Genomic DNA, 25,789 nt, shown 5'->3' with positions numbered 1-25,789 from the left:
ATATTAAATGATTCCATTAGCATAATATACTTGTCACACCATCAATTACTCATCTACTTCATAAAAAACAAACTGAATTATAGCCAATTCTTCATTAGCTGCTTTGGGGATTATTCACTTGTAATTTCTAGACTGGTTGCTCCTATACTTAGCAAACCTGTAAGGCATACCACCTCTTTCTCCACTACTGATGGATGTTCTACAAATAGACAACAATTTTAATGCCTGTTTGACTAAATAAAATGCAAAAGGAAAATCTCCCTCATCCAGCCCCCTACAAAAATTTGGCAAAACAAGCATATTCTTCTATAAGCAAACAAGAAAAGGCTTTTGAGTGTTCGCTCTTTGCTTCACCACTGATCCTCCACCACTCTCAGGTTTTGAAACTGCACAGGGATTTATATGTTGAGCTGTTTGAAAGGCAAGTCCAGAGAAAGTAGCCACACTAGCTGCCTGACTGTCAAAGGGTCACAGTACCATGAGCTACTGGTACAACTAAAGCAGAATACCTCTGCACAAAATAACAGATGTGCACCATTGCTGCCACTGCCCATGGTAATGGCCACATACACCCCAAATGAGAATCTGGTGAGCTGGTTAGGAAGATTTCATAGATATCTCATGAAAAATATCTGCCTTCTCTCAAGAGTTCTGCATTTTTCAAATAGGATATCAGGGGAGATGACTAACTCTACCTGAAGAGCTAAGACTCTAGGAAAAACCTGGGACACAGAGATTTGAGAGCTTGATGAACAGAGCTGACTGATTTCTGCCACACCTATAAAGCATATAATGATTACAGGACTAGGCTTTGTTTCACCTCTTTTTTAACTTACTCTGTAGGGATCACTGGCAGGTACTGATTTGGCCTTTTACCATTTGATAAAAAACGACCTACTCTACCAAACTTATTAACAAGCCAAATGTAAACTAGTCCAATTAATATTATCATATTAACCAATTTTCTTTTTCGGGGGGGGGCTGGCATAATTATTATTGTTGGTTGAAGGCATACTGTTGTTTTTTATTTAAATAATTGATTTATATGCTATTTGGGGGGGGGTACCAGGGATTGAACTCAGGGGCACTTGACCACTGAGCCATACCCCCAACCCTTTTTTATATTTTATTTAGAGACAGGGTCTCACTGGATTGATTTGCACCTTGCCATTGTTGAGGCTGGCTTTGAACTCGTGATCCTACTGCCTCAGCCTCCCAAGCCACTGGGATTATAGGCATGTGCCATCACGTCCAACTGATTTATATACTATTTTTGAGGGGCTGGTACTGGGGATTGAACCCAGGGGTACTTTACCACTGAGCTACATCCCCAAACCCTTTTACTTTTTATATTGAGATAGAGTCTTGCTAAGTTTCTGAGGTTGGCCTTGAATTTGTGATCCTCCTGCCTCAGCCTCCAGAGTCATTGAGACCATAGGCAGGTGCCACTGTGCCCAGTTGATTTATATAATATTAAGAAGATCCTAGAAAACTTTCTCTTTTTGATACTGAGGATTGAATTCAGGGGTGCTTTACCATTGAGCTAAATCCCCAGTCCTTTTTGTTTTTCTTTGTAGTTGTAGATGGACAGCATGACTTTATTTTATTTTTGTATGCAGTGCTAAGGATCAAATCTAGTGCCTCACACATGCTAGGCAAGTGCTCTGCCACTGAGCCCCAGCCCCAGCCTCCTTTTTATTTTTTGAGATAGTGTCTCACTAAGTTGCTTAGGCTGGCCTCAACCTTGTGATCCTCCTGCCTCAACCTCCCAAGTTGCTGGGATTATAGGCATGCACCAGTGCACCTGGCTAAGAAAACTATTTTTAAAAATCATTTTGGGGGCTGGGGTGTGGCTCAGAGGTAGAGCACTCTCCTGGCATGCGTGGAGCACTGGGTTTGATCCTCAGCACCACATAAAAATAAAATAAAGATATTGTGTCCACCTACAACTAAAAAATAAATATTTAAAAAAATAATTTTGAATAAAAAGTTCTTTTGACTCTTTATTTTTTCAATATTTTTTAGTTGTAGTGGACACAATACCTTTGTTTTATTTATTATTTATTTATTTATATGTGGTGCTGAGGGTCAAACCCAGGGCCCCACACGCACTAAGCAAGCGCTCTACCACTGAGCCACAACCCCAGGCCCTGACTCTTTATTTATTAGTGCTGGGGAATAAATCCAGGGCCTTGTGCATATATATATATAAGCACTCTACCACTGAGCAACATTCCAAGCCCAGCAGACTCTATCTTTAAAAACAGTATTGCTGCTGTTCAGCATGAATTCTTAGAGCCATACAATTAATATCACAGTGTTTAAAGAGAAATCAGCCAAATTGTGCCAACATCAGAAATGCCCCACAAAACCTACATTAAAAATGCTTTACTTTTGCTTCACTCTAATTCTTTTAGCAACTTTTTATTATCTAATTGCCTCCCTTAACTTGAACAAATGGTGCCAGCCACATGGCAAAAATCCTCTTCTATTTGCTTAATTGCCCAGTACAGTAAAGGCCATACTGAAATGTACATATTCCAAAACCAGACTGCCTGGGTCTAAATAAAGGATATGCCATGTGATCTCACTGAATTTCTGTGCCCTCACCTCAAACTGTTGTTAGTCATAGTATCTAATTTATATACGGTTACTAGATGGATTAAATGAATAAACATATTAGTAAAATCACTTATAATAGTGTCAGCTGAAAAATAAAGTTAGGTATTATTATTTTCTAGCATTAATCACTTTCTAGCCTTGGCAGTTAAGATACTCAGAAAGAGTGCTGAAGGTAAAGCTAAACAATGATATATAGATGGCAATCACTTTACTTTTTGCCTACAGGCCAAAAATAAGGAGCAGAGGAAAACCACCAAAAGTGTATTACATTCAATCTTACAAGCAGGACATTGCAGAAGTAAGGTCCACGTCTCCATTCCCTTGCAAATTAAAACAATACTGTCCAAGGAGAAGGTACTTAACTAGGCTGCTAAAGACTTTAAAGTTAAAGCACCGCTCAGTTCCCCCAGCGAAGCCAAGGGACCTAGCAGAGACACAGCACACCAAATAAGGAAAGTATAGACATAGCTACTTTAATTTTGGAATTTTAAACTCATCTATAAAGTGCCTTACAGGAACTTTTAAGGAATGAGTACTCTCCATAATCTATAAATCTACCTCATAATTACTATTAAATTAAATTAGTATTTAGAAATACACGAATATTTCTAAATCCATGTGATTTCTTCTTTGGTGGCTCAAATATGTGTGAAATCACTTTGTAAACCCTAAAACAACTTTATAAAAGTCAAAGGGTGTTTTGTAGTTTTACTTTGTTACTAATGACTTGTATTCAGTCCTCAACTGAAGCTATTCTGGGAAAGTATTATTTCAAGCAGGTTACAGTTTAGGTATACGGTATGCCCCAAAAGCTCATGTATGAGACAATGCAAGAATGTTCAGAGGTGAGATGATTAGGTTATAAAAGCCTTAACCTGATCGGTGGATCGACTGACTGGGCTTTAACTATAGGCAGATAAGTTGTGGCTATAGGAGGTAGGTCACTGGGGTGTGCCTTTGGGGTCCTTGGTGAACAGAAATCAATCAATCAATATCTATCTATCTATCTATATCTATCTATCTCTCTCTCTCTCTCTCTCTCTCTCTCTCTCTCTCTCTCCCTCCTTCCCCTCATTGCCATATTCTGAGCTGCTTTTTCTCTGCCATGCCTTTATGCCACGATGTTCTGCCTCTCTCCATAGCCCCAGAGCTATGGAATTGGCCAACTATGAATTCAATCTCTGAAACACTGAGCCAAAGTAAACTTTTCCTCCTCTATGTTGTTCCTGTCAGGTCTTTTGGTCACTGGGACAAAAAGATGACTAATACAGTGACAGAGGTGACACACACTACCAGCAGGCTATAAATTAGATAAAGTACAGGAAGAAAAATGGTTACTTACTTCATATTTATACTTCTCACCGGCTTTAGCCTTTTTCAGTCTTTCTAGAGCTTCTTGGCGACCTTTCTTTGACTTTTTTTCTCGCCGAGCCCGAGAAGTTACAAAACTTCCTGAATCTGACACAGGTGATAAAAACACAAAGGTATAGGAGATGTTACAAAATAACAGCCAGGCATGGTGGTGCATGCCTGTAATCTCAGTGACTAGAGAGGCCGAGACAGAAGAATTGCAAGCTCAAGGCCAGCCTTAGCAACTTAGTAAGGCTCTAAGCAACTTCATGAGACTCTGTCTCAAAATAAAAAGGGCTGGGGGATGTAGCTCAGTGGTAAAGTGCCCCTGAGTTCAATCCCCAGTACCCCCCCCCAAAAAATGAAGAACACTTCTAGTCAACAATAATATGCAATTTTATTATATGTAATATTAAATTAAATATTATAATGTAAAATAATTCACAAAGCTCATGGCCAAATATGCAGATCCTGTAGTTCTTCAAAAATCTTCTCTAAGATCCTGTTACAACTGAAGCCAATGTTAATTTTTTCCACAAAAAAAAGGAAAATCTCAAAGCCAACTGATACCCTACAGAAATATTAGCTGTTAGCTAGTCCATAGCCTTTCCATTGGAAATGACAGGCCACAAATAATCCAGTAGGTCATAAAAGAACAATTCATTTTGCTTCCTATTAATCAACATTTGAAAGTCTTTAAGAAGGATCTGTTCTTTGCAAAATACTAGGTGCTATGATGGACTAAAAGATCAAAAAATATGGTCTTTGTGTTTACCCTACCTACAATCTAATGTAGGAGATAAGTAGCAATTGGATCTTAAAGAATATGTAGAACACATGCCCTAATAGAAGTTCAGATAAAGTACCTGGAATTTGAAAGAGAAATACATTAGAGACTGGGGGTATTTAACAAAGATGGTACCATAATTCTAATACAAGATGATACTATATAAAGATGCAAAAGTAAAAACATTAAAAGTGGAATTATTCTTGGGCTGGGGCTGTAGCTCAGTGGTAGAGCACTTGCCTAGCACGTGTGAAGCACTGGGTTTGATCCTCAGCACCACATAAAAAATAAATAAAGTGTCCATCTAAAACTAAAAAAAAAAAAAAAAAGTGGAATTATTTTCTTTTTTAAGTTCATAGTGGTGAGCTGAGGTCATGGCTCAGTGGTAAAGCACTTGCCTAGCATGTGTGAGGTACAGGGTTGATTCTCAGCTCCACATATAAATAAAGAGCCATTGACAACTAAAAAAATATTTTAAAAAAAGTTCATAGTGGTATTGAAAGATCATGGCAGGATTAGAGGACAACAAAACAACAACAAAAACGATGGTTCTAAGGAGCCATCTTATTAATTCTATCACTGACTTCAAGACCTCAGTGGATCATGATCTTATAGGTTAATAATAACACATTACCAAGGTTAAAATATATTTTGTCAAAACTGATTGAAATACCAGAGGGCCTCAGCATTCACTCAATCAACTTTTTAACTCTTCATGCTTTTGGTCATTACAAACTGACCACCCCACACACATACTGAAATGAATTCATCCACAGAATTAAGACTTTCACATACCAGCTGATGAATAATCAAATCAAGATGACAGTGCTGCCTGCCAGCCATAAGTTTAGGCTCAGCAGCCATCTACTATATTCCGTGCTAATTTATTAAAATGAGTAGGCACAAAAAGGGAGATGTATTGATAAAGAGGCATCTTTAAAGCTCCAACCCCAATGGCATATTCATAACAACACTAAGTTTTTTGACTGTTTGAAGTATAAGAAACAATCTAAAGAACATGTACCAAATACTGGCAATAAACTGTTGAAAATTATATCTTAAAGGTCAAGTATAATTAGAGAATCTTATTTTTTTAACTTCCTGTAAATGGAATCTCTATAACATCTTAGCCTATTGTTTGACTTTCACATTTGACTTTTAAATCCATTTTTGGAAAGGCATTAAGTAAAAATTAAGTAATATGGGTACTTAATGATGACAGTCACAAAATCTTGGGTATAATTCAAATGATTTAAAATTTTTGAGTAGGCTTACATGAAAAGGTTTCAGAGATTATTAAACACAATCAATAAGAGTGAAAAGCTAGCCGCAGTATATTCCCTTTAAGACTCCCTTGACATCTGACAAAATCTAAAAGTCTTCAAATGGACTTACTCCACAGGAAACACTGCTCCACTACACAGGGTTTGTGGTACAATTACAAATAAGACAGAGCTGCCTGTAGCCTCAAGAGGTTCACAGTCAAGTAAAGCAAAAGACCCTGAGACTACCATCATAATATAAATATAGTGCCATAGAAGAGGTAAGAACAGCAGACAAGGAAATGTAGAGAAGAGAACCATTAATTTTGCGTGAGAAATCAGGTCAGTTTTCATAGGGGAGGTCTCCAATACAAGCCTAGAAAGAATTTCACCAGCACAGAACAGGGTAAAAAGTGGAACAAGCAGAGGAAGAGGTGTGAGACAAACTACAAAGGTATTCAAATCCAAGGTGTACTCAGGAATCAAGAGAAAATCAGTGCAGAAGGTAAGTTTGACATGAGTGTAAAGTGAGCAGTACAACTGAGAAATTAAGATGTAGCACATCCCAGCTCTGCCATTTAGTAGGTAATATGAGACTACAAGTTAACCAGTTCAGCAGTGGACAGCTGTTTTATTTGAAGCTGCCCAGCATCTGAAACAATCTGTGGGAACCCCCCCCCCGCGCCCTCACACACACACACACACACACACACACACACACACACTTTAAGTCCCATGGGTTCACAGAGCCTATGCCTATACAAGCTGAAAGTTCCCTTTCCCAAACACTCTTGCAGCTGGAGCTAGGGCATTAAAATAGGCTCTAATGATTAGAAAAACCTGCCCAGTGGCTAATGTCCCAATAAGAGATATATGGACTTAAGGAAGATTCTAGAAGTAGCAAGAGCTGCAGGAAGATTAAGAATGCGAAGCAACAGTGCCAGCAATGTCCCAAGGTACAAGATCTAGCATCGAGTATTTAGTCATGGTTGGCAATGACTTCCTCTGTGGCCCAGTTTTGTGGCACAATTTTAATCACTGTTTCTGGCTAAGCAACCTGCAGACCAGATTTCCAGTCCTTCAGGATTTGTGCAAATGCTATTGAATTCTAATAAATTCCTTTTCAGTTTAAATCAGCTAGAGTTGGTTCCTTCAGCTTACACCAAAGCACTCTGACTAATGCAGAACCTGAGGGTCCTGTGAAATGGAAATAAACCACATCTGTCTACTTCATAAAGCTGCAAGGATTACATGAGGATGGCTATCTTCATTTGTACTTAGCAACATAAACTAATTTAATGTTTATATTTGTTTCTCTTTGTGTAGATGTAGGGCAGTCAAATACACATACATATACTCCCACATACATAGTATAGTTTCAGAGAGCAAAAATAAAGCAGTTTCCTCAGGGAAGATTCAACACAGCACTGCATATAACTGGAAATTCATCTCAACTCATGAAGACAGAAACCATGCCTAGTCTACCCATCATCAGAGCCTGGCAGAATACCTATGCCTGGTATGTACATAATAAATATTTACAAATGAACCATTACACCCACTTTTTTGATCACTAAACTCCCCTTGATCTCTTTTCATCCATAAAAATAGTTATAGATATTTCAACTTTTCATTGCTATTGCCAAGGTGCTCCACCTGCTAACATTTAAGAGAAACAAAATCCAGATTTCCCTTTTTGGAACATGTCTCTAATGCTTCATGTAAGTAACTAGTAAATAAAGGAATAAGCATGAAAAAAATCCATTTACAAAGACTTAAATATTTGTTTTAAAATTACTATCTGGAGTACCTCCATCCTCCCCAAAAGCAGGCCAAGACACTAGCTTGCAAAAGAAGTCTTTCAGGTAACAATCTTTCAGTCTGCTCGAAAGGAAAAATTCCAGTCACAAGTTCTCAGCAAGTACTTAATCAACATCATGACTTAAGAGGGGTCTCAAGATTGCACAGTATCCTCCAGAGAGTGATTTCTTGATGTTCATGGATGGCGTACAGTTTTTAGGGTGAAGAAAGGGCTTAGTGGCAAATCACTGATAGAAGGCTGCAAAGACTGTTCAGATACTCACATCCCATATCCCATTTGTAATCCAGGCTAGTCGACTCTCCAAAATAAATTGTCTTAAAAAACGAAAGGCTAAAGAACAAATTGAAATCTGTGATTTACAACTAGCTGAATGCAAAGGAAGCTGATTAGGAAGCAAGTTCTCATTAATGGTGATGTATCTGAGTGACAGGAGATGTGATGCTTGGGCTAAAAAAGTGAAGCATCTGATTTTAAGTTAGAAGTTCACGGAAGTTAAGTCACATTTTAGTTGAACACTGTTCAAAAATCAGAAATCAGGCAAATCCATTTGCATTTTTGTATTCTATTTTTGGAAATAAAAGATTACCGCTGACAAACTGAGTGATATACAATGTACCCGAAATGCTGAATTGATGTATTTTTTAGGAACTTCGCCAAAATGATTAGATTTGAACGCTAAAAAATAGCAGCACTTGAAGAACTTTCCATAGAATAATTTGAAAGAAAAAGTGTTAATGCATAAAATAGAAATCCATTACTAAAAAGACAAAACGCATTTGTATATGGTGTCAGCACTTGCAGCTTTCTCTCCTGCCTAGTTAGAAAGTGTAACAATTTTCCGGGAGTTTCTAGCAAGGGAGGGGCAAATATCTTCTGTCGTAGTCCTCAAGCGGGTGGGAGAAGTGAAATACCCTCGATCAGGCCAGTGCCCCACCGACCCCAGTCTCACTGAAGTTCTTCCCACACGTGGGTATGACTTACCAAAGGAATTTTTTAAAAGGGGTCACTTGCTGACAGAGATGTGACAGTCTCCCAAACAGAAAACCCTGCAACGGGTGGCTCGGATTTGCAAGCCGCCCTACTAGAATGCTGGTTCTGACACCCGAAAGGCCCCCGCCCTGAACCACAAGGTCTGAGCCCAAGCAGACCCGCACAGCGAACCCGGCGCACGCCTCCTTCGGAAGAAATAAAGCAAAGACCCCACCACCACCACCACCACACGCAATCATGCTGCTGTCCCCACACTCCCAACCAGTGCTCTGAGTGCGGAGTCGTCCCTCACCGCTTGCCCCCAGTTCGCAGTCGTCGCCGTGCACAGGCGCCATAGTCCCGCAGTCTCCCGATTCCGCGCCAACCAGCCCGAAACTGGCGCGGGGGCCGAGATAGGCGCCAGCCTGAAAGCCAATCAGAGGCTTGGGAGGCTGCGGACTTCCGCCCGGAAGGCCACTGACGTGCCGCGCCGCGCCGCGCCCCGCCCCGGGCCTTCCCGCGGGCGCGCATTTGGCGCCCTGTGATGACCCCTTAGGGAAAAACTGGAGCTGAGAAGAAACCGGAAGAGAGCTGGAGAAAGAAGCGGTCGGGCTCTGTAAAGGAGCTTGGCGGAGGATCTGCGCAGGCGCACGCAAGCTACTGGGAAAAGATTTGGGCGCGTGGGAGTAGGGGCTCTCTGGTTCTGAGAAATGATTTTCTAAGCAAAGAGGCGCGGGCGGGCAGGAAGGTGGGCGTGGTAGGGCTGGCCCCCTTGTCCCCCTCCCCCAAACCCGGAAAACGACTGCCTCCTGGTGCGCACTCTGAGTTTTGTCTGATCCTTTGCCTCAAGGAATGTGAACACTGTGTGTGTGTGTGTGTGTGTGTGTGTGTGCGCGCGCGCGTGTCTCCTAACTTAAAGGTATATACACCGCTCAGAGCGCTGGCTCACGCCTGTAATCCCAGCAATTTGGGAAACTGAGGCTGGAGAATCATGAGTTCAAAGCGAGCCTCAGCAATTTAGCAAGGCCCCGAACAACTTAGCGATACTCTATCTCAAAATTAATAATAAATTTAAAAAAACATGGAAAGGGCTTTGATGTGGCTCTGTGGTTAAGCACCCTTGGGTTCAATCCCTGGTACAAAAAAAAAAAAAAAAAAGTATATGCATCCTCTTAACCAAATGACCAAAAGAAGCATCACTAATAAGCGGCAGTCTGACCTGGTACAAAAAAAAAAAAAAAAAAAAAGTACATGCATCATCTTAACCAAATGACCAAAAGAAGCATCACTAATAAGTGGCAGTCTAACCTCATCACATTTGACCTGATGTGATGCACTTGAGAAAAGAACAACATCGCCTACATGCTCTTCTTGCAAAAACAACACACACTAGCCTGAATCTAAACATGAAGAAACAATCAGACTTTTTCAAAATATAGGACCACTTATAGATGCACAGTGCAGGATGACTTACAAAGCATCTTGCCTGGACTCCTCCAAAATGTTAATGTTTTGAAAGACAAAAGGGCATTAGATTCTTGTGTATGGTACAATGCATGCAATGTATGCATCTCATTTTTTTCTTTTTCCAAATAGGTATATTTTATTGAATAATGCTTACTGTACATTGGTAATATTTTCTCTACACTTTTGCCCACATGCTTGTCGACCCCTTCTTCGTGTGATGACCATTTTGTTTAAATAATGATTAGTAACATTACTTAATACCCAATAAACCTATGTTTACTCCCTGTTTCTTCTTCTGACACATATTCAGTCCATAACATAACCTACAAAATATTTTTGAATCCCATTCAAAATTCTTATGTGCCTGGTCTTGATATTTTTCTACTTTTTTTATTGTGCATTAGAGTTGTACATAGGGATGGGATTTTTTTGTTACATATTCATACATGCATAACAATATAATTTTGCCTTTTTAACTCTCTATAGCTCTTTATATAAACACTATCCACTGCTGGTAACATGAAGTGTGCACTGCTCCTGTGTTAAAGGTGGCAGTGTAAATTGGTACAATCTTTTGGAACATAACATTGCAATGTGAGTACAATAAGCATGGTTATATATTTTAAGCCATTATTTCCATATGTAATTTTTTTTCAGTAATGAGGATTGAATCCAAGTCTTATGCATGCTAGGCAAGCACTCTACCACTGAGCAACATTCCCAGCCCTTTTTATTTTATTTTGAAACCAGGTCTTTCTAAATTGCCCAGGCTGGCCTCCAATTTGCAATCCTCCTGTCTCAGCCTTCTGCATAGCTGGGATTATAGGCATGTACCACCATGCCCAGCTCACATATAAAAGTTTTGTAAGAAATAATAAAGATGAAAAGAAATGCAAAGATGTTAATGCGTGCCATTTCTGTCAGCAAAAATTTGGGATCTAAACATCCACTCCAGAGCAGTGTAAGGGTCCGGCGAAGCATCGGAGAAAGAGACCACACGAGACTAACTTCATGCAAAGGCAAGGGGGATTTTATTAGGGGGATCCGTTCCAACGCGTTGGGGCTCTGTGCTCACTCAAGAAGGGAGAGCAGCCCAGACCCAGAGCAGAGGTCAAGCAGAGCTTAAGTACACTTTTTGGAGAGGGTGGGGGGCTTTACATACATCAGAACAAATCATCATGAGGCGCGGGGAAATTGAACAACAATTCTAATACATGATTAGTCCATTCATTGGCGGGAACAGTTTGGGCAGGGGTGATTGGTCACTTCTAAGTGGGGTACACATTCAAACTGATTGGTTCTGGGGCCTATATGCTTACGTGCCATGCTACCTGGAACCCTTAGCTATTAAACAACCAGGGAATCAATGGAGATATTTACTGGGCAGCTCTCGCATTGTTCTAACAACTTCACAAAGATTACAGGTTCGGGGATGGCAGGAAGATGGTAACAATAGACTATTTAAATTCTAACAATGGTCTTTTACTTTTTACCCCAGGCCTTGTAATCTAAAAGCTTTACATTGCCCTAGTCTTTTACACTTTAACTTTAACTTTTTTTTTTTAATTATTTTATTGTTGGTTGTTCATAACATTACATAGTTCTTAACATACCATATTTCACAGATTGATTCAAGTGGGTTATGAACTCCCATTTTTACCCCGTATACAGATTTTGCAGCTTAGAAATTTTACCTTTACAGCAGCAGATTAATGATGTGATATCAAAAGGAAAATAATTAGGAAAATGCAAAACCTGGAAAGTGTTTATGATATTTCATAAAGTGAAAACAGCAGAGGGCAAAATGATGTATGCTCATTTAATTGCAACAATATATTGAATAGTTATGTGAATGCAATATGCAAAATGGACTGTATCTTCTGAGATGGTAGAATTATTGTTTAAAAATATTGTTTATAATTTGTTCTCTTTAATATTATATTGGAAGGATTAAAGCATCATGTAGAGTCAGATTTGGGAGTTGACTCTTAGAATTCTACTTCTGTTTAAACTTGTGCTGATTATTGAGATCTCAGGCTCTTCTTTTATAAAATGTTTATACTTACCTAAGAAGCTATTGTGAAATTTAATTGAAATAATACATGTATAGTGCCATTATGAAGTCCACACCTAAAAAGCATTTAATAAACAGCTATTCTTATCACTTTGTCAGTGTGTTGGTGTCAACATAATCAAAGGGATATGATAGTTAAACTAATTAAGTATATCAACTGGCAGAAATTTCTTTCAGTCAACATATTTGGTTATGATCATTTTTTGGAGCACGTTAGTGCTTTACCTATTATATTAAATCTCTATTCAAGAAATTTCAAGTTATTTATCCACACAGGCATTTCTCCCCATTTTTTCTAGTAATAGAATGTGGATTTTCAACTGGGCACATTGGCAGAAGGATGAAAAGACCATATTTCCCAGCCTTCTTTGCAACAAGGTTTAGCTATATGACAGATTTCTGGCCCATAAAATATAAGTGGTAGTGTTGTGAGGGGATTTGAGGGAAGGCTATTTAAAGAAATCTGGCATGTCTGAAAGGGGATTCTGTTTTGCCATTTTGCCTTTTCCATGTATTTCTTCTTGCAATGCAGATGTGATGGCTGAAGCTCAGAAGCCATCTTGGGTCATGATATAACTGTAAAAATGAAAGTCACACACTGAGATGATAGAATAGAATGGTAACAATGTGGGTCCATAAACATTGTGAAGCCGTTACACCATCCCTGAGCTGCCTTCCTCCAGTCTTTTCCATGATGGAGAACTAAACATTGAACATATTCAAAGAAGCTGTTTGGGGGTTTTATATATAATCAAACCTAATTATATAAATTATACTTATTTTGCTTTCACTTTACTTACTTTACTAATTGAAACAGTAACGTAAGTTTCAGATGGGGGAATCTAGCCTCTTATTTGTCTAACACCAAAACTGACCTATTTTTTACATTGTGTAACTTCTCTGTTTCTGGTGAACAGGTGTCTATCTCATCTCAATGGCAGTAGCAGTTAAGACCCTATGAACAACTTTCATAGCACTCATTCATTCATCAAATGTTTATTGAGTGCCTGTTCTCTTTCTGGCCCTACTCAAGACCCTAGGGATAAGATGGTAAGCAAAATCAAATATTTTCTTTCTTTTTAAAAATATTTATTTTTTAGTTGTAGTTGGACACAATACCTTTATTTGATTTATTTTTATTGGTACTGAGGATGGAACTCAGGGCCTCGCACATGCTAGATGAGTGCTGTACTGCTGAACCATAACCTCAGCCCCCAAATCAAATATTTTCTACTCCTCAAGCAATCTTTCTTTTGTAAACTAGATTTTTTTCTTCAGAGGGAAACAAAAAGCCAGGCATGGTGGCACATATCTGTAATCCCAGTGGCTTGGGAGGCTGAGGCAGGAGGATGGCAAGCTCAAAGCCAGCCTCAGCAACTTAGCAAGACCCAGTCTCAAAATAAAAAACAGAAAGGACTGGGGATGTGGCTCAGTGGTTAAGCACCCTGAGTTCAATCCTTACTACCAAAAAAAAAAAAAAAAAAAAAAAGCAGGGAAAGAAACAGTCAACCAGATTATACTCTGTCAAGTTTATTTCTCATTGTAAATTAATAAATTAGCACTCTGGTGTCAATCAATATCTGTGTGAGTTTGTTAGTATGAGTCTGGGCCCCGAGTCTGATTTTATTTGTATTGTCAAAACCAGCTTTGTGGCTATACAAAGATTCTTAGTTCAACTAGGATATTCTTTTTTTAATTTTTATTTTTTTATTAGTTGTTCAAGACAGTACAATGATCTTGACATATCATACATTTGATTCAAATAGGGTATGAATTCTCATTTTTCCACGTGTACAGATTGCAGAATCACATTGGTTATACATCCATGTGTATACATACAGCAATCCTAGTGTCAGTTGTATTCTGCTGCCCTCCCTATCCCCCCTCCCTCCCCTCCCCTCCCATCCCTATTGTCTACCCATACTACTGTGACACTTATCTCTCTCTTTTTTTCCCTTCTCTTCTCCCTCACACCATCGTATATGTATTTTGTGAACCCATGAGGATATCCTTCCGTCTTCCATGCATTTCCCCTTCTCCCTCCCTTTCCCTCCCTCCTCTTTTCCTTATTTCCTGGTAATCTTCTTCTCCTGCTCTTCCTTCCTACTCTATTTTGAGTCACCCCCCTTATATCAGCGAAGACATTCGGCATTTGTTTTTTAGGGATTAGCTAATTTCGCTTAGCATAATTTGCTCTAGTGCCATCCATTTCCCTGCAAATGCCATGATTTTGTTATTTTTTTTACTGGTAATATTCCATTGTGTATAAATGCCACATTTTTTTAATCCATTCATCTATTGAAGGGCATCTGGGTCCACAGTCTAGCTATTGTGAATTGTGCTGCTATGAACATTGATGTAGCTGTGTCCCTGTAGTATGCTCTTTTTAGATCTTTTGGGTACAGTCCGAGAAGGGCAATAGCTGGGTCAAATGGTGGTTCCATTCCTAGCTTTCCAAGGAATCTCCAAACTGCTTTCCAAATTGGCTGCACCAGTTTGCAGTCCCACCAGCAATGTATGAGTGTACCTTTTTCTCCACATCCTCGCCAGCACTTGTTATTGTTTGACTTCATAATGGCTGCTTTTCTTACTGGAGTGAGATGGTATCTTAGAGTGGTTTAATTTGCATTTCTCTGATAGCTAGAGATGGTGAGCATTTTTTGTGTGTGTGTACTTGTTGATTGCTTGTATATCTTCCTCTGTGAAGTGTCTGTTCAGGTCCTTGGCCCATTTGTTGATTGGGTTATTTGTTATCTTATTGTCTAATTTTTTGAGTTCTTTGTATACTCTGGATATTAGGGCTCTATCTGAAGTGTGAGGGGTAAAAATTTGTTCCCAGGATGTAGGCTCCCTATTTACCTCACTTATTATTTCTCTTGCTGAGAAAAAAACTTTTTAGTTTGAATATGCCCCATTTATTGATTCCTGATTTTAACTCTCGTGTTATAGGTGTCCTATTAAGGAATTTGGAGCCCTATCCCACGAGATGGAGATTAGGGACAACTTTTTCTTCTATTAGATGCAGAGTCTCTGGTTTGATTCCTAGTTCTTTTATCCATTTTGAGTTAACTTTTGTGCATGGTGAGAGAAAGGGATTCAATTTCATTTTGTTGCATATGGATTTCCAATTTTCCCAGCAACATTTGTTGAAGATGCTATCCTTTCTCCATTGCATGCTTTTAGCACCTTTGTCTATAGGTTTAATGCAATGCCAATCAAAATCCCAATGGCATTCCTCGCAGAAATAGAAAAAGCAATCATGAAATTCATCTGGAGAAACAAGACCCAGAATAGCTAAAGTAATCCTAAGCAGGAAGAGTGAAACAGGTGGTATAGCCATACCAGATTTCAAACTATACTATAGAGCAATAGTAACAAAAACAGCATGGTACTGGTACCAAAACAGGCGGGTAGACCAATGGTACAGAATAGAGGACACAGAGACCAATCCAAAAAATTACAACTAGGATGTTCTTTACATAGATATGGTGAGAGAACTGTCTACCAGCTGGAAATAGGCAAGCAGTGACAGGGGCTACATATGCTCTCAACATCCCACAAAGAGTCCAATTGATAGGAAAATATATACAGCTCCCCTGGACAGTTAGCAGTGCCCAAGCTCAATTTCCCCTTCTACCTAAGTTGCAAGTTCCCTTTTCTTACCTTACTTGACTATTAAAAAAAGTGTAATGACAGTGTGTAGGCCCCCTCACTAGCACAACCCTTGATGCATCCCACTGTTCATAGACAAAACACACCTCTCTGGATGGTATTTGCCATCCTGTATCCATGCGGTCATGTGGTGCCTATGCTGTGTAATCTTCAAGGTGGTTGTTTAAGTCATTTGCTTAAAACAGCAATGATTCTGAGGCTGATACTAAGTGAATCAACACACAACGGAAGAGAAACTTTGACTTAAGAATGGACTCTATATAATCACCTGTAAAGTAAAACAGGATAACATCCTGAAAATCAAATGGATCTAACATTGCACAAGTGAAAGAGACACTGGGGAAGAAAAGCACACTACTTGTTCCTTAGATATGATCTCTAAATAGATATAAATACATAAATACACACATTAGGTTTTCCTGATGTTGATAACAACCCCTTAATTAATTCATGATGGACACCTGTCATTGTTTTAGCTGCCTAATACCTAATGCCCCTTTCCTGTGTCTGGGGAATTTTCCACATTCTAAGTTTTTGAGGGAAGCCAACCTAACTATAACTACACATTGAAAATGTTTTTGTCCCAGCAACTCTGCCAGTTACAGCATGAGCATGTCTATTGGCCATTTCCACAAGAGATTTTAATTTTGGAGCTACTGGCACAAAAATAAGGAAATTTCTTTGTGTTGGCAGTAGCAGTTTTCTGCTTCCTTCTGGGCAGCAAACTCTTCAGAGTCACTGCAAAGGTCAGCCAGCATCTAGGCCACCTTCAATGGCAGAAATGGTCAGGATGCTATTTGTCAAGTGCCTCAGAAACGTGATTTTTATCCATGATTTCAACTTAGAGTCTCCCTTTGTGTCTGTCCACTTGAGCCTGGTTCCTCTGGATACTTAGTGATTGTGTGAACTATCTGCTATTCTCTCACAAACTTCTTTTCGTCCTCCTCTACACACTCCTTCTCCTCTCTCTCTTCCTCTTCTCTTCCTCCTCTTTTCTCAAATAAGCCAGAAGTTAATTTCTGTTGCTTGCAAATAATATCCCTGGCTGATACACCATTCTATTTATTTGCTTTATTCTCATGCCAGGCTCATCAAGAAATCTTCTGGTTAGTATTTCAAAAGCTTAAAACTAGGGCAGAAGAATGATAAACAAAGGGTGGATAAAAATATTGCAGTTTCAGCATTTAGAACATGATGGTCCCCACAATCAATCAATAGGTGCCTATTCTAGTTAAAATGTCTATTATGGCTGGGCACAGTGGTGAACACCTGTAATCCCAGCAGCTCAGGAGGTTGAGACAGGAGGATTGCAAGTTTAAGGCCAGCCTCAGCAACTTAGCAAGGTTGTCAGCAACTTAGCTAGACCCTGTCTCAAAATATAAAATAAAAAGGGCTGGAAATGTCAACTCAGTTGTTAAGCACCCCTGCATTCAATCTCCAGTATAAAAAATAAAAATAAAATAACCTGTTATGAGTTTAATTCAAGTGTTGAGTAGAACTGTCCCTAAAAGACCATATATGGGTGCTCTAAAGGAATCTGGTCAATACCCACAACACTAAAGACAGGACCCTGGAGACTGTGAAGACCAAGAAAGGTGACCCTAAGAAGGCTTTCCTACAACAATGAGAACTTGGCACTTCCAGACCACAATCCATAGATACATCCTCTCTAACCAGGGAACCTTCCTATGGGGCTTCACCTTCATGAGTACATCTCTGTCTTGTCTCTCACAGTATTAATTCATTGAAAAATGACTTTGTCATTTGTATTCATTCATCCTTTTCAGACAAAAAATCATTTTGTAAGGTGTGGTTTTCTAGATCTATAAAATTGAGAGAAGTGGGAAGACTTACTAGAATTAGCCATTAATTATTCCACTTCATATCCATTCCATCTCATATCTGCTAGTAATAATTTACCTATTACCTGATTCCAGAAAAACCAGCAGCAATTTACTGTGTCCTGCTCATGTAGATGTGTGATGCATATTATACCCTCTGATATTTAATCCTAGAGACGAGAATACAAAACATTGAATCTAGAAAGTATATTCTTGAATGACTTGAATCCTAACCCCCACAGCCCTAGTGGCTTCTGGACAGAAAATTTCATTTTCTTAGGACAGCCATGAAAATAAATTAATTAGAAAACAATAAAAAACAAAGACATCTACATGTATATCTTAACTAAAGAGTATTAATTAAGAGTATTAATTAAGCCAAGAACTCAGTGAGAATTAACCATCTTTGAGTCCCACATTTATATAGCTAATTTTAGCCATCCAGATCAATACATCTGTATCCTTTCCTCAGACCCACTAGTGCATAATGTCTTTAGTCCTTCCCTCCTAGAGAGCAATGTTAGATCCCTGCTCTCAAGTGATCTAACATGAATTATTGACCTGGCAGATCCTTTGTGACAACTTAGGCATGACTGACAGTATAAACATGCATTGTCGTTGTACTAAAACCTGCTATATACTTCAGAACCCTCTAAACTAGCATTTTTAATTAAAAGGAATAGAAAACTAGAACTCATCTAGGAGGTATTAAAGTTATTAGAAGAATTGTAGTTAAAGTATGAATCATATAAATTGGTCAATAGTGAATTTCAGCAGAGGATGGCAGCATGAGGATTTTGTGATTTATATCTAGCCAATGTTCTATAAAGCAGTGGTTCTCAGCACTTGGATGTAAATTAGAATCATCTGAGTAATTCTTTAAAGTTCCAATGCCCAGTAGTTCCCCAGACCTATTAAATGAGAATTTTTGAGGATGAGATTTCAATTTGCAACCAAAGTTAAGAACATATAGTCTAGATGAGGCATTGCTAAACTTTCAGCATGATGGCTAACTTGGACAGACATATTAAATTATATATTGTCAAAATTGCCTGGACACACCTCTTCCCATGAGGAATGAGGGCTCATCTCCTACCTCTACCTTATAGGATTTGGTATTGTGGCTTTGTGTGAATTGAATGCTATCTGGGTTACCTAAAAGTTTTTATTTCAGGTCAGCACTAGCTTTACAAGAAATGATGCAAAAGATCCCACTCTTCTTGTTAAGCATCAGTCACCAGTAGAAATCATAGTCTGGCAGCATCTCTGTGGTTTGGGTTTGGGAAATTTGAAAATTATATTTAATTCAAGCAGTCATTACTTGTTGCTTTATCATATTATCCCCTGTTCCTTCAACAGCAAAGACAACTTATATTTCATTTCCCTTAGTTTTTAACTACATATTAAATAATTTCACCAGTGAAACAAATTTGCCCAAACACTCATTAATAGTTCAGGAATAGTCAAGTGAGAGAGAGGGGTGAATGACCCCTCAGTCAAAAGTTCTTAGTAAGGTAAATCTGCTGAAAAGTTATGCTTGTATGTGTGAATCTGATGCCCTCCAGAGACATGAATAAATTATCCTTAGAGCTACAATAACATTCTATCTTGATTGATCTTTCATTTTCCTCCACTGGCATCAATAATCAATGGTTAAGCTATACTTGATAACTTACTTTTATAAATGTACCTTTTTTATACAATGGGCCCATTCTTAAGCATTTTTGTCCAAATTATATTTTATATGTATACTTTGTATCTTACATTTTAAAATGTTATTTTTAGATAATTGTAAATTTGTATACAGTTCCAGGATATAATACAGAAAAACCCCATGTATCCTTTACCTGGTACATAAATATTCAGTCACACAATGTGGACCCAGGGTCTTCCAATGGTTGCATCTTGCACAACTATAGTATTGCATCACAACTAGGATATTTATGTTGGTAATAGTCAAGATATAGGACATTTTTATCACTAAGGATTCCTCATGTTGCCTTTATTCAGGCCTACTCACTTCCCTCTTGTTTCTTATCCCTATCCTTAGCCACTGACAACCACTTACCTATTTTCCATCCCCCCCCCTTTATGTACTGGGTATTGAACCCAGGAATGCTTTACTACTAAGCCACATCCACAGCCCTTTTTATTTTTTATTTTGAGATATGGTCTCCCTAAATTTCTAGGGCTGGTCTCAAGCTTGCAATCCTCCTGCCTCAGCCTATTGAATTGCTGGGAAAACAGGGTGTGCCACTGCATCAGGCTTAACCTGTTCTCCATTTCTATAATTTTGTGCACATGTCTTCAGAAAAACAGGTTCCAGTTCTCCTGGGTAAATAAGACTGAAATTGCTGAGTCATATAATAAGTGTATGTTTCGTTTTAAAATAAACTGTGAAACTTTACATTTCCACCAGCAATCCTCATAGATTTCTCAGCAGAACTGTCAAATTATATTTTATTTGTTTGCTTTGTTTATTTGCAGTACTAAGGATTAAGGATCTCACCAATGCTAGGCGACCACTCTACCACTGAGGTACATCCCCAGGCAATCAGTTTTTATTTTAATTTTCATCCTAGAGGGTATATAATTGTGTCTCATTGTGAGTATTAACTTGCCCTTCTCTGATGACTAATGATGTTGAGGATCTTTTCGTGTGATTTTTGACCATGTGCAACTGTTTTCTATTTGGTGGATTTATTCTTTTTACTTCTTTTTGGCTTCAGTGGAACAGTTCATATGGTTCCATTTTATCTCCTCTCTTGACATATCACATATATATATATATATATATATATATATATATATATATATTTAAATTTTTTAGTGTTTGCCATAGGGTTTACAATATACATTTAAAAACAATCTAAGTCCACTGCCAAATAACACTGTAGTGCAGGTACCTTTTAAGTGAATACTCCCCATTCCTCCCACCCTTCCCTATTTACACAGCTGTCATTCATTTCACTTTTCCATATGCCATTATCAATCAATACGTAGTTACTATTTTGCTTTAAACAATTATCTTTTAGAGCAACAAAAAATAGTAATAGAGTTAATTTTACCTTCAGTTATTCTTTCTCTAATGAGCTTTTTAAAATGTAGACCTCAAATTCTGACCTATCTAATTTTCCTTCTGCTTGAACAACTGCTTTTAACATTTCTTGCAGGGGAAGTCTGTTGATGATGAATCTCCCAGGTTTTATCTAAGAAAGTCTTTATTCCTCCTTCACTTTTTTTTTTTTGGTGCTTCAGCAGCATTATTTTTTTAAGACCATGCATGTAATGAGAAAATTTCAAAGCAGCATTTTAAAAGAAAACAACCATGAATAAACTATAAACAGCATTTAATTTCCTAAGGGAGGATAATCACTCAAACATGATAATTACCTAAAACATTGAAAAAAAATTAGCAATCACTAAAGGTCTCAAATAGATGGACAGGATCTAAATAGCATTAGAAATAATGAAAAACTTTCATAGTTGACATAACATTTTTATTATATAAATATTTCAAAATTCCACAAAAGGTTATAAAAATCAAAATGACAAATTATAAAAAAATAAACCTTAAAAGTATAAAAATACTTATCCATGATAATGATAATGGGAATGAAAAAATTTACACAATTTTTCACTCAATATTTTTTTGTTTTCTGGTCTATATATATTATCAAAATCAGAATAAATGAAGTCAAAAGCATTTCTGACCATTACCAAGAATCACATTAGGATTTCCACTTCTCTTATTGCTTTCATTTCAAGTAAAAAGAATCTTGTATTTCTTCAATTCTACAGATCATTCTCAATCACATATTCTTTCTTCCCTTTGGAAGTTTAATTTCACTGGATGTAGAACTCAAGGATGATGGGTTTTGTTTTTTTCCAACACTTTAGAGATTTCACTTGGCACTCTCTTGCTTGCATGGTTTCTAATAAATCCACTATAATTCTTTTTAAAATTAGTTTTTAGATGTTGATGGACCTTTGTTTTATTCATTTTATTTTTATGTGGTGCTGAGAATTAAACCCAGTGCCTCATACATGCTAGGCAAGCGCTCTACCTATCACTGAGCCACAACCACAGCCCCAAGTCCAATAATATTCTTATTTTTGTTCTTCTATAAAGTTTTTCTCCCACCACCCCTGGGCTTCCTTCAAGATCTTCACTTTGTCTTTGATTTTCTTCAGCTGGAATATGGCATTACTAGGTGTATTTTTGTTTTGTTTTGTTTTGGTTTGGTTTGGTTGGGTATTTATCTTGCTTGGTATTGTTGGAGATTCCTGGATCTGTGGTTTTGTGACTGTCATATTAATGATAAAATATTTGAAAAATTCATGACCATTATTACTTAAATATTTCTTCTGCCTATAACAGGTATGTAGAGAAGCTGTCTTTGCCCAAAGCAGTGTCTCTTTACTTAGGCCTGCAGATTCCCCTTGGGTAACTAACTATAGGATAAAGCTTGTCATCTCTGCCTTCATTTTGTATCTGTCTCCTCTATTACCTCAAACTCTGTGACCTGCTCAGCCCTGCATATACACATGTTAGTCATTTAAGGAGTATTCATCTAAAAGTGGGTAATACAAGGTTTATTAGCCCAAAATTTACCTAACCTATCTTGGCCCTCTTCAAGTCTGAGGCAAAATTTGCAGGGATATTTACAACATCCTGTTTCAGCCCCCTGAAGTGGTACTTAGAAATTTCTAGTCATTGCTCTACCTCTTCCAGGAACAGCAAAGCCTTGCAGGCACATTACCACACACTGAGACTGCCCTCCTTAAGCAGGAGCATATAGATTGTTCTTGCATCACTATTTTATTTTTATATTTAGTTCTGGTAAAGTATACATTAAAAATTACCATTATGTCCATTTTTTATTTTATTTTGAGACAGATCTTGCTAAGTTGCTTAGGTCCTCACTAAATTGCTGAGGTTGGCCTTGAACTTGCAATCTTTCTGCCTCAGTCTCCCGAGTTGCTGGGATTACAGGTCTGCATCACTGTGCCAGGCTCCTAATGACCAATTGTAAGTGCAAAGTTCAATGGCATTAAGTAAGTTCACATTGTTATGCAACCAATCTCCAGAACTCTTTTCCTCTTACAAAACAGAAATTCTATACCCATTAAACCACAATTCCCCATTCCTCCTCTTCCCAAACCCTGGCAATTACCAGTCTACCTTCTATGTATAAATGTGATTATTCTAGGAACCCTATGTATTTATCTTTTCAGTTAGCCTTATATTCTGAAGGTTGATTCATGTTGTAGCATATGTCAGAATTTTCTATCCTTTTTAAGGTTGAATAATATTCCATTGAATGTATATACCACATTGTTTATCCATTCATCCATCAATAGACACTTCAATTGCTCTTGGTTATTGTGAATAATGCTGCTATTAATAGCACCATTCTTCAAAAAGGCAATATTTTTACCCTGGAATTACTTTGACACTTTAGTTGAAAATAACAACACCACATACACATATGAGTCTATGTCTGGATTTTCTATTTTATTCAACGTATCTCTGTTTATACTAATGGCAATACCACACTGTCTACTGAAGCTTTACATAAGTTTTAAAATCAGAGAGTCTGAGTTTTCAACACTGTTCTTCTTGTCAAAATTATTTTGGCTAATCTAGGGTTTTACATTTTCATATAATTTTTGGAATAAGCCCATTTATCCCAAAATGCTTGCAGGGATTGTGACTGGGATTATATTAAATTTGTAGACTAATTTGGGGATGCCTCAGTCAATTGGGGCTGCTTATGACAAAATTCCTTAGACTGAGTAATTTATAAACAGAATTTTATGTCTCATAGTACCAGAGACTGGGAAGTCTAAGATCAAGGCACATGCAGATTTGATATCTGGTAAGGGTCTGTCCCTCATAGATGGCATAGGACATCTGAGTGTGTTCCTCTTATTATCACAAATGGATGCAGTTGCATTGTCCAGAGACAGGGACATTCAGAGGTAGAGAAGTTCTTAGAAATTATTTAATTGGTAGCCTCTCCCACAAAACAACTTCGGGAATTACAATTAAAGTTAAAGACTCTCTTTTGCCTTGGCAAGTCAGAGAATGGAGACGAGGGGAGGAAGGGGAGAAAGATATGAGCCAGCCTCTTGGATCAAGCACAGAAACCTTGCATCACACAAGGGCTAACTGAAAAATAGCAAAAAGCCATGAGAAAGATGTGGAGGCAATCCCAAAATGTATCATGTCCAGTTTTTCTCCAAATAAGTTCCACATTTAGTAGACAACTTTTCTAATGGTGAAAAATGTCTGAAAAACCTAAGTGATCCATTAAAATAATTGTTATTATGTGAGAAAAGGGGAAAAAATTCTGAATTACTTTGATTATCCCTCTAACAGCTTAGAGAAATATTGTTAATGGCCTAATGGATCAACAAACTTGGAAAACATCCATTTGCTTGGAGTTGAGTTGTTTTACCTAGTTGCTATACTGAAACTACTGTGTCCCTAAAATGAAAGTTAATAAATTTCACAGGTCTTTTCACTGTACAATTTCTCAATATATATGTTTTTCTTTGACATCAATGATTTTCCAGAACCTAACACCATTCCTCAGCATTATTAATATACCTCCAGTTCTTTCAGGAGAAGAAATGACTGACACTGTCAAATCAGATTGCTTTTCCTTTGCCCTGTTCTCCTATCCACCTAAAGCCATATTGAACCAGAGGAAAATAATATCAACACCAAATTATGTTCATTAAAAAAATGTTTATTGAGCACTTAATACATATAAGGAACTGGTCTAGGCACAGGAGATGTCATCATTGAAGCAAAGTTTCTGTGCTTCAATCTGCTGGAAAATAATAAAAAAAAACAATAAACATATGCCTTGATGGTGGGTATTATGAAGTAAACCAAAGCAGGGTAAAGGGGAAACAGAGTGATGACTTGAGGGTTATAAAATTGATTATTTAAGTCAGGGGACTATTCTTCTTAGTAGCATTCATATACTAATTAATAATTCCATGAAAGCTGGTACTGTCACAATTATCTTCATTTTCATAAATATAGAGAGAAGATCAGTGAAGTAGAAGTAGGAGAACAAGAGGGATGGAGGGAAGGAAAGGGAAAGAAATATGGAATGACTCTAACAAAATCATGTTATATATGTATATAAATGTACCAAAGTAAATTTCACCTTTTTGTATATGTAGAAAGTACCAATCAAAAATGAAAAGTAAAGGAGTGAAAGGAAGATCAGCAGAGGAGGGAGAAAAGGGGGAAGGGAGAAAAGGGGAAGGAAGAAGGGAAGAAAGCAGGGGATGGGGATCCAAATCAGATTCCTTGTATATATAAATTTATCAAAAGGAACCCAAATATTATGTATGATTATAATGCTCTAATTAAAAAATAAATTGAAAAAAGTTGTCTTCAATTTTCACCTTGTTTCTGGCTTAGCACAAGATTCACAATGAATTCAACAGAAACAGTAATATGCTTCTACTCTTAAAAAAATTGTAGTTGTAAATAGACAGAATGCCTTTATTTTATTTGTTTATTTTTATGTGGTGCTAAGGATCAAACCTAGTGCCTCACACATGCTAGGCAAGTGCTCTGCCACTGAGCTCCAGCTCCAGCCATTACCTTCTACTCTTGAACTTGGACATATGTTGACATCATGAGGATAGGTTATGATTCTAGTCCAGATTTTGGAAGTGCAAAGTCCATACTTCACATTCCTTCTTCAGAACTATTGATAGCTAATTATACATCAGGTAAAGCAAAGAGTTAGGGGTGAGGATCACAGGCAATCACTTTTCTTTAGGACCAAGCAGGCTACCATCTCCTCATCTGTTCCCTGGATTCATCTCAGGATTACATCAATCCAAAGTAACCCTGGATGTAGTCATCAATCACAGGGTTTCCACACCCAA

At 37.8% G+C, this 25,789-nt stretch overlaps 1 protein-coding gene across 4 annotated transcripts in view; it reads right to left on the bottom strand.

Annotated features, from left to right (window-relative positions):
* Nucleotides 1-9,264, bottom strand: part of POLA1 (DNA polymerase alpha 1, catalytic subunit) — a 296,467-nt gene extending 287,203 nt beyond the window's left edge. For all 4 annotated transcript variants that reach the window (XR_014019935.1, XM_081276741.1, XM_081276742.1 and 1 more), the window contains exons 1-2: nt 9,126-9,264; nt 3,965-4,080 (exon numbers count right to left, since the gene is read on the bottom strand). Coding sequence is in view for 3 of the 4 variants with exons in the window: in XM_081276741.1 (XP_081132867.1) it covers nt 3,965-4,080; nt 9,126-9,168 (159 nt within the window). In the remaining variant the exon portion in view is untranslated. The remainder of the gene's footprint in view (nt 1-3,964; nt 4,081-9,125) is intronic.
* Between the last annotated feature and the right edge of the window lie 16,525 nt (nt 9,265-25,789).

The sequence above is a fragment of the Spermophilus citellus genome (genome assembly GCF_964194105.1).
Source record: "Spermophilus citellus genome assembly, chromosome: X".
Taxonomy (NCBI): Eukaryota; Metazoa; Chordata; class Mammalia; order Rodentia; family Sciuridae; genus Spermophilus; species Spermophilus citellus.
Note: the sequence above shows the minus strand (reverse complement) of the source record. Positions and strands in the feature narration are given on the sequence as shown.